This window comes from Bufo bufo, chromosome 8 (genome assembly GCF_905171765.1).
Source record: "Bufo bufo chromosome 8, aBufBuf1.1, whole genome shotgun sequence".
NCBI lineage: Eukaryota > Metazoa > Chordata > Amphibia > Anura > Bufonidae > Bufo > Bufo bufo.
The window spans coordinates 3,185,589-3,205,863 of NC_053396.1; the positions used below are offsets into that span (position 1 = coordinate 3,185,589).

At 48.5% G+C, this 20,275-nt stretch overlaps 1 protein-coding gene across 1 annotated transcript in view; it reads right to left on the reverse strand.

The window, feature by feature from the left end:
• OLFM1 (olfactomedin 1) overlaps positions 1-15,283 on the reverse strand; it is a 69,791-nt gene extending 54,508 nt beyond the window's left edge. The window contains exon 1 of the mRNA XM_040406471.1: positions 14,805-15,283. Within this exon, the coding sequence (XP_040262405.1) occupies positions 14,805-14,870 (66 nt within the window). The 5' untranslated portion in view covers positions 14,871-15,283. The remainder of the gene's footprint in view (positions 1-14,804) is intronic.
• Positions 15,284-20,275: the final 4,992 nt, after the last annotated feature.

Below are 20,275 nucleotides of genomic sequence, written 5' to 3' on the forward strand. Positions count from 1 at the left end.
GTAAATTTGGGGCAACTGCCACTTCGTGAGTCCACCTGCCGGCCCCTGTGGTTAGAGACACCAGGGCGGTGGGATTGTCTTTTAAGTCTCCATGGATGCACATGACCCCGACTTTCCGGCCAGTATACTCCGCTGACCATACCAGGGGAGCCCTTAGTAGGGACACCAGACTCCCTGAGTCCAGCAGAGCCTACGCGGGAGTGTCTCCTACCTCCACCTGGCACAGGTGGTTTAGAGTTTTTGGGGTACCTGCTGCACACAGCTTCCTGGCATATAGCGACTGACAGTAGCCATAGATAGTATCCATGGGTTCCACCTGGTGGGGACAGTTAGCTCTTACATGGCCCGGCTCTTGACACCGCCAGCAGACTATCGGAGCCAGGTCCGTAGACAGTCCACCCCGGGTGGATTTGGTTAGTAAAAGTCGCCGGGTCTGGGATGGAGATTTACAGGGTTTGACTGCCCCCCTTTCAAAAGAACCCCCTGTAACAGCCTTAGTAGCCTCGTAGCGCTCCACCAGATCCACCATTTGTAGGGCAGTCTATCCAGCATAGCCGTGGGACTCAGCACGTCAGGCTGTAGCCACTTTTGCAAAAGGTGCAGTAAGTCATAATACTGGGGTCTCGCGGGCTCAGCCCCCACTGATGTACCCGCTGGACCCAGACTAACACATTCACCCCCAGTCTTGCCAAAATCTCACCCTTTACTTTTTTGTAGTCGGCCGCTTGATCGTCCGGCAAGTCTAAATACACCCGCTGGGAATCGGATGCCAGGAATGGAGCAACTACTGGTCACGGGGTAGCTTTTCCCTGGTGGCCACTTTCTTGTACATCGCCAGGTAGGTTTCGATGTTGTCTGCGGGGGTCATCTTAGGAATCGAGGCACGGACTGCTTTCCGGGCATCGTGGACGCTCGGGCTTGTTCCTGCTGTCTACAAAGCCATCACGTGTTGTAGCAGGAACTGGTTAGTCTCCTGCTGCTGCTTATTAGCCTCACGTTGCTACAGGTTTGTCTCTCGCTGCTGCAGATTAGCCTCTATGAGGGCCTTCACAACAGCCTCCATTTTGTCTTGGGGCACTGGTTGTAAAACAGCTGGTTTAATGTACGACATACAACCGTGCCTGGGAAATGCAGAAACCAAAAATATTGGCGTTCATGCCAGCCTCACTGCTCTTGCCCGCATTCTCCACCACTTGTGGGGACTCGCTCTGGTAGATAGGGTAAGTGGGCACAGTACAGAGGCAAAATACAAGTTCTTAACTCAAAACGTCAGTGCTTATTCACACTTAAGTCAATTGCACAAAACAGCACGTCACTTTGCAGTCTTGGTGTTCATATAACCCAAGTCACCTTGCTGGCAGTTCTGCCTCCAGTAATCCACAGCAGGCTTTAGGGGGCCTGTTTCCCCAGCCCTCCAGCACGGCACAAAACCTCAGATTGCCAAAACAGAGACATTTCTGATGAGCTCAGCTGCCTATTTAAGGACAGCCAGGTTAGGGTGTTTTATTTTGTAATGGAAAAAAATAAAACGTTACATTTGTGCAGACTTACACCCCAGGTCTCAGTGATGTAAAAGATATATATGCCAAATTTCAAGAAGATTGGATAATATCTAGAGGTTGCACACTTCGATCAGTTTTGTAAAAATAGGCAAAAAATAAGATTTTTCAATGTTACTTTTATTGGGAAAACTAGAAATAAAAAACTTTAAATAATATTAAAACTAGACACTAAGATTAATAGGTAGTATTATAGGCAAAACATGTGTTATATTAATCAACTTTGAACGATGCAATCCCTTCTTTTGTTAGCTTGGTGACGACTTTTCTGTGATGCTCGACCCTCAACAAGAATTGTTTTTGTTGTTCGTCCCTGACAGATTCGTTAAACTTTTTTTTATCAGGGCAATTTCTCTTACTGCGTATCATTAACCACCTTAAGAGCGTTCACACGGCATCTTAGAGAGTCACTACAGTTCTCTGTCACCTCGTGGATCCCAAACAATTCAAAGAACGTCTTTGTTTTATTAGTAACAAAATGGCTCAGGTCTTTTCCTTCAAAAACTAGGTTTTTACCCTCTAATCGTTTCATTTCCTTTTTCTTTGCAGGTTTGATTTCTAAATTTTTTGGCATATTTTCCTTAACAGCCTGAGTAATACGTTCGTCCAAAAAAGCCAATCCTACCTTTGTTTCTGACAGATACCAAAGGTGTCTCCTAGCAACTGTGAGAGCACTTTTTTGATGTCTGCATCTGGGTCAGTGCTCAGAAGCTGTAGCATATCCAAATCATTGGAGCCCATCGACTTACAATTGCCTCGTGCAAAAAGCAAACATATATGAGGCTGACAAAATGTGCAACCCGTTTCATTCCTTTCAATTCTCGTTGAGGAATATTCAACTGTTTAGTGAAGAGGACAATTGTAAGTGCATGTATTGCCTTTGCCGTCCACCTTGCTTGATGCAAAGCCCCTGGGATCCTGAAACTGAAGTCGTTTTTAGACCAACCTCCTCGGTACAGGAGTGAGAGTAGTAATAACAGTGATCAATGTGTGCAACCCCTAAATATTATCCAATCTTCTTGAAATTTGGCATATACATATTTTACATCACTGAGATTTGGGGCGTAAGCAAAGTCATATGAAAATCACATCTTTGGAAAAATTAAACACCCTAAGCCAGGTGCTGCAAAAACACGGACCGACAATACCTGTCCGGTATTTGACCTCACCTGTCTGGAAACAAGCCCAGCCGTACATGCTGGGAGGAAAATACCTGCCTTGCCAGACACAATGCCTCACTGTGTCACAATATATACAGAATAAGAGCAGATACTGAGGATTACACCCAGTATACAGGACAGGAGAAGTGGTACTGTGCAGTGTATATATATACAGAATAAGAGCAGATACTGAGGATTACACCCAGTATACAGGACAGGAGAAGTGGTACTGTGCAGTGTATATATATATATACAGAATAAGAGCAGATACTGAGGATTACACCCAGTATACAGGACAGGAGAAGTGGTACTGTGCAGTGTATATATATATACAGAATAAGAGCAGATACTGAGGATTACACCCGGTATACAGGACAGGAGAAGTGGTACTGTGCAGTGTCCATATATACAGAATAAGAGCAGATACTGAGGATTACACCCGGTATACAGGAGAAGTGGTACTGTGCAGTGTATATATATACAGAATAAGAGCAGATACTGAGGATTACACCCGGTATACAGGACAGGAGAAGTGGTACTGTGCAGTGTATATATACAGTACAGACCAAAAGTTTGGACACACCTTCTCATTCAAAGAGTTTTCTTTATTTTCATGACTATGAAGGCATCAAAACTATGAATTAACACATGTGGATTTATATACATAACAAACAAGTGTGAAACAACTGAAAATATGTCATATTCTAGGTTCTTCAAAGTAGCCACCTTTTGCTTTGATTACTGCTTTGCACACTCTTGGCATTCTCCTAATGAGCTTCAAGAGGTAGTCCCCTGAAATGGTCTTCATTTCACAGGTGTGCCCTGTCAGGTTTAATAAGTGGGATTTCTTGCCTTATAAATGGGGTTGGGACCATCAGTTGCGTTGAGGAGAAGTCAGGTGGATACACAGCTGATAGTCCAACTGAATAGACTGTTAGAATTTGTATTATGGCAAGAAAAAAGCAGCTAAGTAAAGAAAAACGAGTGGCCATCATTACTTTAAGAAATGAAGGTCAGTCAGTCAGCCGAAAAATTGGGAAGACTTTGAAAGTAAGGGCTATTTGACCATGAAGGAGAGTGATGGGGTGCTGCGCCAGATGACCTGGCCTCCACAGTCACCGGACCTGAACCCAATCGAGATGGTTTGGGGTGAGCTGGACCGCAGAGTGAAGGCAAAAGGGCCAACAAGTGCTAAGCATCTCTGGGAACTCCTTCAAGACTGTTGGAAGACCATTTCAGGGGACTACCTCTTGAAGCTCGTCAAGAGAATGCCAAGAGTGTGCAAAGCAGTAATCAAAGCAAAAGGTGGCTACTTTGAAGAACCTAGAATATGACATATTTTCAGTTGTTTCACACTTGTTTGTTATGTATATAATTCCACATGTGTTAATTCATAGTTTTGATGCCTTCATAGTCCTGAAAATAAAGAAAACTCTTTGAATGAGAAGGTGTGTCCAAACCTTTGGTCTGTACTGTATATACAGAGTAAGAGCAGATACTGAGGATTACACCCAGTATACAGGACAGGAGAAGTGGTACTGTGCAGTGTGTATATATACAGAATAAGAGCAGATACTGAGGATTACACCCAGTATACAGGACAGGAGAAGTGGTACTTTGCAGTGTCCATATATACAGAATAAGAGCATATATATATAGTGGTAAAGTGTATGATAAAGTCCTGGATTTTTTTGGACTGGGAAGGTTGGTTTGGTAGTGGGACCTCCCCAGTCCAACCCCTTCCAGGGCATGTTTTCCGCTAGCCTGAGGGATTCCCAGGTGTAGTCTAGCTGGGATCGTTATGGGGGAAATAAAAACAGGCTGTCAGTCAGGGATAGTTATACTAGGGTATACAAGCCAAGTAAAGGGTAGTGTATCAGATCACCATTGCCTATTATTATTTTTTTATTGTTATATTTTTAACTATCATTTTATTACATTTTATCTATTATTGAATTCAGCATTAAATAAATTGTCTTTTTATTGTCTTTATGTGATTCTTAACCTTACTTTAAGATTATATCCCTGGAAAAAGCCTAGGAAGCTGGCTGCTTTGCCGGCTAGTGAATCCTGACTCCCCACGTGTGACCTGCGTTCAATAAGTGAGCTAGAAACAAATTTGTATTAGCTAGAGCCCAGACGGGCAGGAGTTTATTTTGTTTGATTTATGTTTTGGTGATGCTGGAACCTCATCTTACCCAGTGAGTTATAACTGGGTTCACCTGTAATTGCTGAAGTGCCATAAAATAAAGCATCGTTTGGACTTTAATCCTGTTGTCTACGAAGGAATCTGTCATCGCCGCCGTGTTAGAGAGAGCGATCCCTTACAATATATACACACACAGAATAGTGCCTCCTGGGGTACGGGACATAAGTGGTACTGTGCAGTAGCTGTGTAATTATATCTACAGAACTGACAGTATACAATTCACACAGGGCAGAGGACGCAATGCTTTATTCCTTCCCCTCTTTGTGCTTTCAGCTCTGGAGCAGGTGTATTGGGCTGTAATTAGTGACACCTGGAGATCCTGTATTCCTAGAGGTTTATCCAGTCCTCAGATTACATGTTTAGATCGTTCTTCATTGGAGATGGGACCCCCCCCCCCCCTCACATGGATAAGGTGACTGTTTTGTTATTATCCCCCAAAAGCCATCTTTTCTCGTGCACTTTTTTATTTTTTTGGTCAGACGAGTTCATTCCTATCTAAACGGACATTAAAAACAGTCCCATTGACATTACAAAAACCGCCATCTCACAGCCATGTAGCTGAGGAGTGATGACCAATTGTGCCAAGTTTAGACGTTGTCCCTGTCCTTGGGATAGGAGATAACGGATTGCCGGGACCTCACCGATCCTGAGCACATGGGTCCTGTTTCTCCGATACCGCTGTTATTTGGACTTCGGTGTGCTTTTGACAGCTACCCCTGTGCCTGATGATCTGGATCTGACGAGACTTCTTGGTTTGACCCGCTATCATGGTACGTTTCTGATTTGGTTTTAGATCTGACTCTCCTCGTTTTGACCTTGGCTTGGACAACTCTGTAATATGTGGTTCGGTTCTGATTCTGTTTGTGGGATCTACCTTGTCAGGTCTGGTTCATCTGTCACTATGTTTATTACTTTTCTCTCTCTTTCCTCCCTGCACCTAGTTAGGAAGGGACCGCCGTCCTGTTGGGGGCCTTCACTTAGGGCAGATTGTGCAATCAGGAAGCAACACTGGCGCAGGTGAAATTCAGGTGTCACAGTATTGTGCCAACTGTGTTAGAACTATACTTCAACATCACAATGTGCTGTTTCCTTGTACTGTGACATCACCGTGTGCATTATCTCTGCACTGTGACATCACTGTGTGCATTATCCCTGCACTGTGACATCACCGTGTGCATTATCTCTGCACTGTGACATCACTGTGTGCATTATCCCTGCACTGTGACATCACCGTGTGCATTATCTCTGCACTGTGACATCACAGTGTGCATTATCCTGTACTGTGACATCACTGTGTGCATTATCCCTGCACTGTGACATCACCGTGTGCATTATCTCTGCACTGTGACATCACAGTGTGCATTATCCTGTACAGTGACATCACAGTGTGTATTATCCTGTACAGTGACATCACTGTGTTTATTATCTCTGCACTGTGACATCACCGTGTGCATTATCTCTGCACTGTGACATCACTGTGTGTATTATCCTGTACTGTGACATCACCGTGTGTATTATCTCTGCACTGTGACATCACCGTGTGCATTATCCCTGCACTGTGACATCACCGTGTGTATTATCTCTGTACTGTGACATCACTGTGTTTATTATCTCTGCACTGTGACATCACCGTGTGCATTATCCCTGTACTGTGACATCACCGTGTGTATTATCCTGTACTGTGACATCACCGTGTGTATTATCTCTGCACTGTGACATCACCGTGTGCATTATCCCTGCACTGTGACATCACCGTGTGTATTATCTCTGTACTGTGACATCACTGTGATTATTATCTCTGTACTGTGACATCACTGTGTTTATTATCTCTGTACTGTGACATCACTGTGATTATTATCTCTGTACTGTGACATCACTGTGATTATTATCTCTGTACTGTGACATCACTGTGTGTATTATCTCTGTACTGTGACATCACTGTGTGCATTATCTCTGCACTGTGACATCACTGTGTGTATTATCCCTGTACTGTGACATCACTGTGTGTATTATCCCTGTACTGTGACATCACTGTGTGTATTATCCCTGTACTGTGACATCACTGTGTTTATTATCTCTGTACTGTGACATCACTGTGTGTATTATCTCTGTACTGTGACATCACTGTGTTTATTATCTCTGTACTGTGACATCACTGTGTGTATTATCTCTGCACTGTGACATCACCTTGTGTACCTTTTATGCTTTAGGGAACCCATATAATCATGACACTTTCCGTATTCTGTACTTTCTGAAGGTGTCCATACAAGACTAGTCTTATTTAAAGTTTTGCTATGGGGCTAAGGTTTCTTTTTCTCCTAGATAAGACCCCTGTGTGAATAGGGGACGGGGCGGCTCTATTGTGCCGTACCTCACACAGAGGTCTTCTCCTGGCTGGTAATGTTCTAGCAGTGTTCGCAGCTGAGACCCAGTTTATGCCAGATGAAGGCACCCAGCTTTTCTGTGGCCTACTGGATCTTTACCAATGAAGTCTGACTGGTCAAGCTGAATGAACTGAAAGGCAGATCTGTGGACTGCAGCTGGAAAATGCAAGGAAAGGGGACAAGTCTGTGCCAGTGCTGGAGAGGACACGTCCTCTGGAGCCTGGACAAGGTGCTAATGGGATTGTCAGAATCAGGAGACGCTCGTCCCTCCTCACCGCTGACATCACTGCTCAGGAGTCTATGTAGTCACCCTGCAGCTGTGCATCCACTTCACATTAGAAAAGCGCTTATTCGCTTTCTTACACAGTATGTCGCCACCTCGTATTCCGTTACTTACCTAGTAGGATATTCCTGATGTTCATTTACTTATATATCTTGGCACCGCCTGGTGTCACTTGGTTACATCGCACCATGGTGTACACAGTGTATATCAATGTGCACGTCCACTACTGAGTGAAGACTGGTGGACACACATGCTCAGTCATTCTCCCCACTGCAGGATCCTCATTCTGATCGTATACAGATTGTTTTTATGCTGCTGAGCGCCCCAATAACAGCAAAGCTGAGACGATTCCGTCTGAGGACCGGCATGTGCGGCTGCATTTATCTGTATGTTGGGGATTTACTGGGGACTATATTTATGGGTGCCAGCATGATATATGGTCAGAAGTAGACTGAGATTATGTTTTACAGCTGCCAGAGGGAGAAGTAGACTGAGATTATGTTTTACAGCTGCCAGAGGGAGAAGAAGACTGAGATTATGTTTTACAGCTGCCAGAGGGAGAAGTAGACTGACCGGGTATGTCCGTAGTAGGGTTATTGCGATACCAAAATTTTGATTCGGTTTCGATACCATTAAAAAGTATTGCGATACTTGATATCACGCAAAAAACAAAAAAATGCGCAAAAAAGCCGCGTGCATTCCGCATTTTATGGAACGTCCGGCCCTTAATAGAACAGTCCTATCCTATTTTTTGGGGGGACAAGGTGACAAAAAAAATAGGGAATCACACAGTTTTTATTTTTTCTGTTCCAGCGTTCACCGCATAGGAGATTTTCTTAATATTTTTATAGTTTGGACTTTTCAGACGTAGCGGTATGTGATATGTTTATTTATTTATTGTTTATATATTTTATATGTAAAATTGGGAAAAGGGGTGATTTATACTTAATATTTTGGTGGGTTTTTTTTGTTTTGTTTTTTACTTTTTATTTAATAACTATTTCCCCCCTTAGGGGCTAAAACCTGGATCTTTTCATCCCTTGTCCTATTCCCTCTGATAGATCTCTATTGTGGTGACTAGGACCTCGCACTGTCCCTGCTGCCCTGGGCTCTGTGCACACAGCAGCAGGGAGCTGACCATGGGCAGCTTCAGTAGCGTCCTGGCTGCCATGGTAACCGATCGGAGCCGCAGGATTACACTGCTGGGGCTCCGATCAGAAGCTGCCACTGCCACCAATGAGGAGAGGGGACCGTGTGCCCACTGCCACCAATGATTTTAATACTGGGGGGGGCCACCAATTACTCTAATACTAGGGGGGGAGTTGAGGGCACACTGCGCCACCAATGTTTTTAATACTGGGGAGGAGGGGGGGCGCACTGCGACACCAATATTAATTAACGTCTAACACAGATACAGGAGGCGGGTGCGGCGGCAGAATCACATAGCCTGCACCCGACCTCTATGACAGGGCGCTGCGATCCGTGGCAGTTAACCCCTCAGGTGCGGCACCCAGCTCCCTGTCATAGAGGTCAGGTGCAGGCTATGTAATTCTGCCGCCGCCCCTCGCCTCCTGTATCTGTATTAGACGTTAATTTTCATTGGTGGCCCAGTGCGCCCTCCCCTCTCTCATCATTGGCAGCGGCGGAACAGGGGGGGAGGGAGAGAGTGACTCCTTCTCCCCTGTGCTGCTGAGGGAACATGGCGCGCGCTGACAGCAGCGCGCTCCATGTTCTCTGATACTGGGCTGTGCAGTAGTACAGCCTAGTATCGATAAAAGGCAAATCCCGGTACCGAACCGATAACGGGACAAAAGTATCAATCGGGTATCGATATTTCGCCTAATAGGACGCTGAGGTGGGTGAAGACGAGGGCTAGGGTGTGTCCACCTAATAGGACGCTGAGGTGGGTGAAGACGAGGGCTAGGGTGTGTCCGCCTAATAGGGCGCTGAGGTGGGTGAAGACGAGGGCTAGGGTGTGTCCGCCTAATAGGACGCTGAGGTGGGTGAAGACGAGGGCTAGGGTGTGTCCACCTAATAGGACGCTGAGGTGGGTGAAGACGAGGGCTAGGGTGTGTCCGCCTAATAGGGCGCTGAAGTGGGTGAAGACGAGGGCTAGGGTGTGTCCGCCTAATAGGGCGCTGAGGTGGGTGAAGACGAGGGCTAGGGTGTGTCCGCCTAATAGGGCGCTGAGGTGGGTGAAGACGAGGGCTAGGGTGTGTCCACCTAATAGGACGCTGAGGTGGGTGAAGACGAGGGCTATGGTGTGTCTGCATATTAGTACGCTGAGGTGGGTGAAGACGAGGGCTAGGGTGTGTCCGCCTAATAGGGCGCTGAGGTGGGTGAAGACGAGGGCTAGGGTGTGTCCGACTAATAGGGCGCTGAGGTGGGTGAAGACGAGGGCTAGGGTGTGTCCACCTAATAGGACGCTGAGGTGGGTGAAGACGAGGGCTATGGTGTGTCCGCATATTAGTACGCTGAGGTGGGTGAAGACGAGGGCTAGGGTGTGTCCGCCTAATAGGGCGCTGAGGTGGGTGAAGACGAGGGCTAGGGTGTGTCCGACTAATAGGGCGCTGAGGTGGGTGAAGACGAGGGCTAGGGTGTGTCCGCCTAATAGGGCGCTGAGGTGGGTGAAGACGAGGGCTAGGGTGTGTCCGCCTAATAGGATGCTGAGGTGGGTGAAGACGAGGGCTAGGGTGTGTCCGCATATTAGGACGCTGAGGTGGGTGAAGACGAGGGCTAGGGTGTGTCCGCCTAATAGGGCGCTGAGGTGGGTGAAGACGAGGGCTAGGGTGTGTCCACCGAATAGGGCGCTGAGGTGGGTGAAGACGAGGGCTAGGGTGTGTCCACCGAATAGGGCGCTGAGGTGGGTGAAGACGAGGGCTAGGGTGTGTCCGCCTAATAGGGCGCTGAGGTGGGTGAAGACGAGGGCTAGGGTGTGTCCGCCTAATAGGGCGCTGAGGTGGGTGAAGACAAGGGCTAGGGTGTGTCCGACTAATAGGGCGCTGAGGTGGGTGAAGACGAGGTCTAGGGTGTGTCCACCTAATAGGACGCTGAGGTGGGTGAAGACGAGGGCTAGGGTGTGTCCGCCTAATAGGGCGCTGAGGTGGGTGAAGACGAGGGCTAGGGTGTGTCCGCCTAATAGGGCGCTGAGGTGGGTGAAGACGAGGGCTAGGGTGTGTCCGCCTCTGTGGGTGGCTGTAGAGGACCATTGTGTGAGGCCAAAAGAGGCAGTAAAGGTGGATTTTTTAGACGAGGAGATAATCGATCACTGACAGGAGCGACTACCGACCGGACGTTCTAGCAGACGGCTAGCATTTAAATGAAAGGATTATCGTGTACAAATAATTTTGTTTTCAATCGTATAATTGTTGATACGCCGGCCTGCGCTGGGCTCTCCACCGTCAAGAACGTACGCGATGCACATTTACGATTGTACTCGTTCACACCAACGATTTCACAGACATTGAACAAGCGTTTTGGTCAGATCGCCGCGATTCTCGTCCATCTTCCATCGCTTGAGTTCAAATGGTAACGATTATCTGCTCGTCTAAATCCACCTTAAGAGACGAGTTTGAAGGCAATTATGTTGTGTCAATAGAGATGGTGTAATCCCCCAAGATGGTGGAGGGGAGGTCAGCGGAGGGGAAGTGCAGGGGCCAGGTACTGAATGGTGGAAAATGGCGGTAGACGGGCTTGGTGAGCGGTAGATGATGGCTATGCAGAGGGTATGTGTACTCAGAGAGTTATCACTGCGTTATCTGTGGTGTTACATAGGACTGCAGGTGACATCTACTACATTATCTGTACTCAGAGTTATCACTGCGTTATCTGTGGTGTTACATAGGACTGCAGGTGACGTCTACTATATTATCTGTACTCAGAGGGTTATCACTGTGTTATCTGTGGTGTGACATAGGACTGCAGATGACATCTACTACATTATCTGTACTCAGAGAGTTATCTGTAGTGTTACATAGGACTGCAGGTGACATCTACTACATTATCTGTACTCTGAGTTATCACTGTGTTATCTGTGGTGTTACATAGGACTGCAGGTGACATCTACTACATTATCTGTACTCAGAGAGTTATCACTGCGTTATCTGTGGTGTTACATAGGACTGCAGGTGACATCTACTACATTATCTGTACTCAGAGGGTTATCACTGTGTTATCTGTGGTGTTACATAGGACTGCAGGTGACGTCTACTATATTATCTGTACTCAGAGGGTTATCACTGTGTTATCTGTGGTGTTACATAGGACTGCAGATGACATTACTACATTATCTGTACTCAGAGAGTTATCACTGTGTTATCTGTGGTGTTACATAGGACTGCAGGTGACATCTACTACATTATCTGTACTCAGAGTTATCACTGCGTCATCTATGGTGTTACATAGGACTGCTGGTGACATCTACTACATTATCTGTAGTCAGAGAGTTATCACTGTGCTATCTGTGCTGTTACATAGGACTGCAGGTGACATCTACTACATTATCTGTAGTCAGAGAGTTATCACTGTGTTATCTGTGGTGTTACATAGGACTGCAAGTGATATCTACTACATTATCTGTAGTCAGAGAGTTATCACTGTGTTATTTGTGGTGTTACATAGGACTGCAGGTGACATCTACTACATTATCTATTCTCAGTTATCACTGTGTTATCTGTGGTGTTACATAGGACTGCAGGTGACATCTACTTCATTATCTATTCTCAGTTATCACTGTGTTATCTGTGGTGTTACATAGGACTGCAGGTTACATCTACTACATTATCTGTACTCAGAGAGTTATCACTGTGTTGCGCTGTTACGTAGGACTGCAGGAGAAACCTACTCTATAATATGTAATAGTTATTACCATGTGTTATTCTCTGACATAGGACTGCAGGTGACAACTACTTTACAATATGTAATAATTTTCGGCATGTGTTAGTTGTACTTTTGCATAGGACTGCATGAATCACCTACTTTATATGTAATTGTTATCACCGTGTTAGTTGTGCTGTTACATAGAACTGCAGGTGACACCTACTGTATAATATGTAATAATTTTCGGCATGTGTTAGTTGTGCTGTTACATAGGACTGCTGGTGACACCTACTGTATAATATGCAATTATCACCATCTGTTAGTTGTGCTTTTACATAGGACTGCAGGTGACACCTACTGTATAATATATAATTATCACCATCTGTTAGTTGTGCTTTTACATAGGACTGCAGGTGACACCTACTGTATAATATGTTATTATCACCATCTGTTAGTTATGCTTTTACATAGGACTGCAGGTAAACCTTCAGATTTTCCTTTACTCTGTATATTACATTCGGTGCACGACCCTCGTGTCCCCAGAATTATATGACTAGCTCAGCTCTGCTACATCTGTGCACGGCCTGTGGTTGGCGGACTCGGTGTTATCCGGTGAGCGGTGTAGTGTAGGACGTGTGACCTCTGCCGTCTAGTGAGATGCTTTACGGTTCTGTCCCACTGACTTTTCGAGCCGCTCCTCGCACTGTTCCTCACCACAGGGGCCCCGTGAAATACAGCAGAGCCCACTCCGTTACCATCTCTCCTGTGCCCAGCAGGTCATTGGTTATACATGGTGCTGGCTGCGATCGTGTGTCCTGCGCCCGGCCGAGCTGTGTGTGCCGCCCCTCGTCTGACTCGCTAAGCAGCTGTTCTCTGGCAGTACTGTACGGTATATGTGGAGCACAGCCGGGGATATACAGGTAATACCGCCACCTCCCTGGTCTTCTCTAGCTGATGGCAGGCTGCACCTCAGTGCCAGCCGTGCATTATACAAGCAGCTCCGTGGATGAGCCCCGCACACAGCGCCCGGGAACCGTGAATAAGCCCCGCGCACAGCGCCCGGGAACCGTGAATAAGCCCCGCGCACAGCGCCTGGGAACCGTGAATGAGCCCCGCGCACAACGCCTGGGAACCGTGAATGAGCCCCGCGCACGGCTCCCGGGAACCGTGGATGAGCCCCGCACACAGCGCCAGGGAACCGTGGATGAGCCCCGCGCACGGCTCCCGGGAACCGTGGATGAGCCCCGCGCACAGCGCCAGGGAACCGTGGATGAGCCCCGCGCACGGCGCCCGGGAACCGTGGATGAGCCCCGCGCACAGCGCCGGGGAACCGTGGATGAGCCCCGCGCACAGCGCCCGGGAACCATGAATGAGCCCCGCGCACAGCGCCCGGGAACCGTGAATGAGTCCCGCGCACAGCGCCAGGGATTTGTGGATGTGCCCCCCGCACAGCGCCCGGGAACCGTGGATGTGCCCCATGAACAGCGCCCGGGAACCGTGGATGAGCCCCGCGCACAGCGCCCGGGAACCGTGGATGAGCCCCATGAACAGCGCTTGGGAACCGTGGATGTGCCCCACGCTCAGCGCCCGGGAACCGTGGATGAGCCCCGCGCACAGCGCCCGGGAACCGTGGATGAGCCCCATGAACAGCGCTTGGGAACCGTGGATGTGCCCCACGCTCAGCGCCCGGGAACCGTGGATGAGCCCCGCGCACAGCGCCGGGGAACCGTGGATGAGCCCCGCGCACAGCGCCCAGGAACTTGGAGACGCCTGATGTAATTGGGTTCAGCACCCGTTCCCCGAGCACTTTATAGCCCTAATCTCATTAGGAAAGTGTAAATCTCCTCTCACTTGACTTCTGTTCTGCTAATCAAACAAATCCGTGAAGTCTCTGAGCCGCTCCACGAAGGTGAACTTCTGCGCCAGCCTGCAAACTAATTACCCCCCGGATATCTCCCGCCAGAGACCCAGAAAGGACATTTAAATGTCACCGTCAATCACAGAGAAGAGCCGTGCACAGAAAAGTCAGCGGTCAGAGCTGAGTGACGGCTTCTGAGGGCGACGAGCCTGGGAGGGATGCCATGCCTTTGTTCATCAGGACGCGGGTGCTGTGTGTGTGTCCAGCGCTGCGCAGGGCAATGTCCCCGGCACAGCAGAGTGCTGGCTGTATCCGCAGGCTGAGCCAACCACTACACCCATCCGGCATCACCACAACGTGCGGTCTCCTACCCTCCGACTAGCCCAACATGCCCCTCTGACCGCAGCAAGCAATGAGGGACCGTGCACAAATTCCAGTAGACTGGACCAGCATGCTCAGGTCCGGATACAGCGGAGCGCTGCCTGCAACTCAATGGGGGAGGGGGTGATAGGGAAGGCTGGAAGGTAACCTACTTGGGTGAGTTCGGTGCCCATCAGGATGAGGAAGAACAGGCTCATGAGCTTGCTTGTGGGTTGCATTTCTCGGTGCCAGGTTCAGTTCTGATCCGTTTCCTCCTCTTGCTTTCTGCCGTGGGTATTTTTTTTTTTTTTACAGTCTCTTTTTCCCCCTCCGCTTCTCTGTGCTTTTGTTCCAGAGGGTCCGTCGTCGGTTCCTTCTGCTGCGCCTCAGCTGCCCTAGGAGACAAGGTGGGTGAAGTGCACACTTTGCATATTGGTGTTGTATCCCGGCTCCTTGTCTGGTGCCTGTTTAATGGCTTCCGTGATTGAAAGGCATTGGCGAGGAGGAACTCAATGGAGCACAAAATAATGGGATTGCTTTTGCCAAAAGTTTGCCTTGAAAGGGAGGGCAGGAAAAAAATACAGAAGCGGTGGTTAGCAGTGATGCAGCTTGTGAAAGGGTACCACAATTTTTCCTTAGAGGACTGAATTTCTGCCAGCAAAATGGAAGCTGTAAGGAGGGCGCTGATTGGCTGTTGTGCCCCCAGCTGAGATTGGCCGTCAGCCGGCCCTGCCATTCGGTGTGCAGCTCGCCTGTGATTGGAGCCATGTCGGCCCCTCCGCTGCTTCTCTTTTGTTCTCCTCCAGCAATAACAATGCACAGATGACTCCGTCCCCGGCTGCTGCCACATAAAGCAGGGAAGACACGGCCCGGGGTCATCTGCCTGGAAAATGCTGCAGGGAGGCAGGTGCAGCCGCAGGACCCCAGAGAGGTGCACCGAACCAGCCGCACATCCCTGGCCAGTGCCCACCCTGTGGATGCCAAAGGGGCACTTGTCAAGCTGGCGGAGTGCAAACACATTGATGGCTGTGGACAGGCGCTGTAAAGTGGGGTGAGCATGCTAGTGACCCCCAAAATACAGCAGTCACGCCCCCTGTAACATTACCAGCTACAGGTGCCCCCATAGCAGTGTCATCCACAGATCCCCCATAACAGTTTCATCCACAGATCCCCATAACAGTGTCATCCACAGATCCCCCATAACAGTGTCATCCACATATCCCCCATAACAGTGTGTCATTCACAGATCCCCCATAACAGTGTCATCCACAGATCCCCCATAACAGCGTCATCCACAGATCCCCCATAACAGCATCATCCACAGATCCCCCATAACAGCATCATCCCCAGATCCCCCATAACAGCATCATCCACAGATCCCCCATAACAGCGTCATCCACAGATCCCCCATAACAGTGTCATCCACAGATCCCCCATAACAGTGTCATCCACAGATCCCCCATAACAGTGTCATCCACAGATCCCCCATAACAGTGTGTCATCCACAGATCCCCATAACAGTGTCATTCACAGATCCCCATAACAGTGTCATCCACAGATCCCCCGTAACAGTGTCATTGACAGATCCCCCATAACAGTGCTATCCACAGAACCCCCATAACAGTGTCATCCACAGATCCTCCATAAGTGTCATCCACAGATCCCCCATAAGTGTCATCCACAGATCCCCCATAAGTGTCATCCACAGATCCCCCATAACAGTGTCATCCACAGATCCCCCGTAACAGTGTCATCCACAGATCCCCCGTAACAGTGTCATTCACAGATCCCCCATAACAGTGTCATCCACAGATCCCCCATAACAGTGTCATCCACAGATCCCCCATAACAGTGTCATCCACAGATCCCCCATAACAGTGTCAGACAGATCCCCCATAACAGTGTCATCCACAGATCCCCCATAACAGTGTCATCCACAGATCCCCCATAACAGTGTCATCCACAGATCCCCCATAACAGTGTCATCCACAGATCCCTCATAACAGTGTCATCCATAGATCCCCCATAACAGTGTCATCCACAGATCCCCCATAACAGTGTCATCCACAGATACCCCATAACAGTGTCATCCACAGATCCCCCATAACAGTGTCATCCACAGATCCCCCATAACAGTGTCATCCACAGATCCCCCATAACAGTGTCATCCACAGATCCCCCATAACAGTGTCATCCACAGATCCCCCATAACAGTGTCATCCACAGATCCCCCATAACAGTGTCAGACAGATCCCCCATAACAGTGTCATCCACAGATCCCCCATAACAGTGTCATCCACAGATCCCCCATAACAGTGTTCATCCACAGATCCCCCATAACAGTGTCATCCACAGATCCCTCATAACAGTGTCATCCATAGATCCCCCATAACAGTGTCATCCACAGATCCCCCATAACAGTGTCATCCACAGATACCCCATAACAGTGTCATCCACAGATCCCCCATAACAGTGTCATCCACAGATCCCCCATAACAGTGTCATCCATAGATCCCCCATAACAGTGTCATCCACAGATCCCCCATAACAGTGTCATCCACAGATCCCCCATAACAGTGTCATCCACAGATCCCCCATAACAGTGTCCTCCACAGATCCCCCATAACAGCGTCATCCACAGATCCCCCATAACAGAGTGTCATCCACAGATCCCTCATAACAGTGTCATCCATAGATCCCCCATAACAGTGTCATCCACAGATCCCCCATAACAGTGTCATCCACAGATACCCCATAACAGTGTCATCCACAGATCCCCCATAACAGTGTCATCCACAGATCCCCCATAACAGTGTCATCCATAGATCCCCCATAACAGTGTCATCCACAGATCCCCCATAACAGTGTCATCCACAGATCCCCCATAACAGTGTCATCCACAGATCCCCCATAACAGTGTCATCCACAGATCCCCCATAACAGTGTCATCCACAGATCCCCCTTTATGTCCCCTTGACGATGTCGCCCACTGTCATAGCCTGCTGTTATCTGCCATTGTCGTGTCACATTCATCTGCTGCTACTGACAAACTGAAACAAAAAGTAAATGGTGTCACTGAGGACACGGGTGCAGTGGAGCAGTGCAATTCTATCTGCTGTGTACAAGCTGTCGGGTCTGTGCTGGGACTTGTGGTTCCCTCCTGTGCTCCTGAGGGTTGGGCGCTTTCCAGGAGGGAACCACAGCCTGTGCAGCTGGTTCAGGGCCCAGCAAGGGAGGGGCCCATCCCAGTGCCAGCAGAGGCACTTATTTTCTTATCTTATCATATTTTTCATTCCCTACCTCTGCCAACAGAGTAACCTGGGCACCTTGGTGTGGAGGATGGGAGGGGCAGAGTTTTGTGGGGGGGGGGGGGGGCTGATTAGTACTTACTGTGAATTTGCTGCCTGTTCTACCTACACTCCATAGCTGAAGGACCTTCGATGACATCATAGTCATGTGATCTTTTCAGCAGTGGAAGTGGAAGTAGGACCTGTGATGAGGTCACCGTCATGTGACCAGTGCAGCAGTAGAGACCTGTGATGCCATGAAATGAATGTGTCAGAGAAATGCTGGGCGATGTGGTTCTTCCCATTATACCTCCTCCCTGCTTAGTGGGAGGGAAATGTGTTATTTAACTGGGACTGTATGTTAGAGGGGCTGAAGGGAGGGGAGGGGTGTCAGTTACATAGGACTGTATGTTATAGAAGACTATAAGAGAGATATGTTTTGTACATGGGACTGTATGTTATAGAAGATTGGAGGGAGATGACTGGTGTTATTTACATGGGACTGGATATTTTAGAAGACTGGAGGGTAAGGGGTGATGTTATTTATATGGGACTATGTGTTGGAGGGGGGTGAAGGAGGGGATTTAAGTTATTTACATGGGACTGTATGTTATAGAGAACTGTAAGGAAGATAAGTTATTTACATGGGACTGTAGGGAGAGGACTTATGTTATTTACATGGGACTGCATGGTATAGAAGACTGAAGGGAGAGGAGTGAAGTTATTTACATGGGACTATCATATAGAAGACTGGTGGGAGCTGACTGGTGTTATTTACATGGGACTGCATGGTATAGAAGACTGGAGGGAGAGGACGGACATTATTATTTATGGGGCACTACAGAGATGATTATAACTCCGGGGGGTACGACAGGAGGTATTATAATTACAGGGGGCACTGTGGGCAGTGGTGGAGGGCATTACTACTACTGAGGGCTCCATAGGAGTGCCTTATAGAGGTGCCCTATAGGGGGGCCTGATTAGTACTGGGGGCACTGTAGGGAGCCTTATTACCACTGGGGATACTATTTGGGGGAGGCTTCCGCCTGGCAGTGAGCCCGGTGATGTCACTGTAAAAAGGCTAGGGCAGCACTAAAGCCCCCCGGCAGTGCCGGTCTGTGTTGGGCCCATGTTCATATACGCCTGCATTATTGAGAAAAATATAATATTGGAATATATGAAAATGATCCTCTAGGAGCAACGGGGGCGTTACCATTACACCTAGAGGCTCTGCTCTGTCTTCTTTGACAGGGCAGTGAAAATGTCATCCCACCGGGCCATGTTAAAATGCAGAGGGCGTGGCAGTTACAGAGAGGGCGGAGCCTCTAGGTGTAATGGTAACGCCCCTGTTTGTATATAATAAAACATCATGTTTCTCAGCAATGCGGGCACATAGAACATGGGACCCACACAGACGCCTTCAGCTGCCGAGCGCACGCAGAACAGGTCAGTGCTTTAATTGTCCAAGTGTATGAGGGAGTCCTGAGGGATAGTTGAAGGCCTCGGGAGCATTTTACCACCAGCTATGGACTTCATTGGGGGGAGGAAGCCGGCACTAAAGTGCCCAGGGCAGCATCAAATCTGAATATGGCCCTGGCTGCACAGCAGCATCAGGGTGTAGTGTCACCCATCACACTGCCGGTCTGTGTATGAGGAGGAGCAGCCGGGAATCTGCTGTGACACTACATCCTGCTACTGCTGCGGAGCGCCAGCGGCTGCACTGTCATCATCAGCAACTACAGTGGATATAAAAAATTCTTGTGTCCCCTTCTCCTGACTGATACCTTCTAACAATGAGATCCCTCTGATGGAAACTCTCTGTGGACCGTGGCTTCTGCTGTGGGATGTGACTAAGAAAACTTCAGGAAAGACCAACTAGAGCGGCTGAGCTTTATCTGGGGTTAATCAGAGGCCCTTTACATGGTGGCCGGTGTATGCCGACTGCTATCTAACAATGAGATCCCTCTGATGGAAACTCTCTGTGGACCGTGGCTTCTGCTGTGGGATGTGACCAAGAACATTTCAGGGAAGACCAACTAGAGCAGCTGAGCTTTATCTGGGGTTAGTCAGAGGCACTTTACATGATGGCCGGTGTATGCCGACTGCTATCTAACAATGAGATCCCTCTGATGGAAACTCTCTGTGGACCGTGGCTTCTGCTGTGGGATGTGACCAAGAACATTTCAGGGAAGACCAACTAGAGCAGCTGAGCTTTATCTGGGGTTAATCAGAGGCCCTTTACATGGTGGCTGGTGTATGCCGACTGCTATCTAACAATGAGATCCCTCTGATGGAAACTCTCTGTGGACCGTGGCTTCTGCTGTGGGATGTGACTAAGAAAACTTCAGGAAAGACCA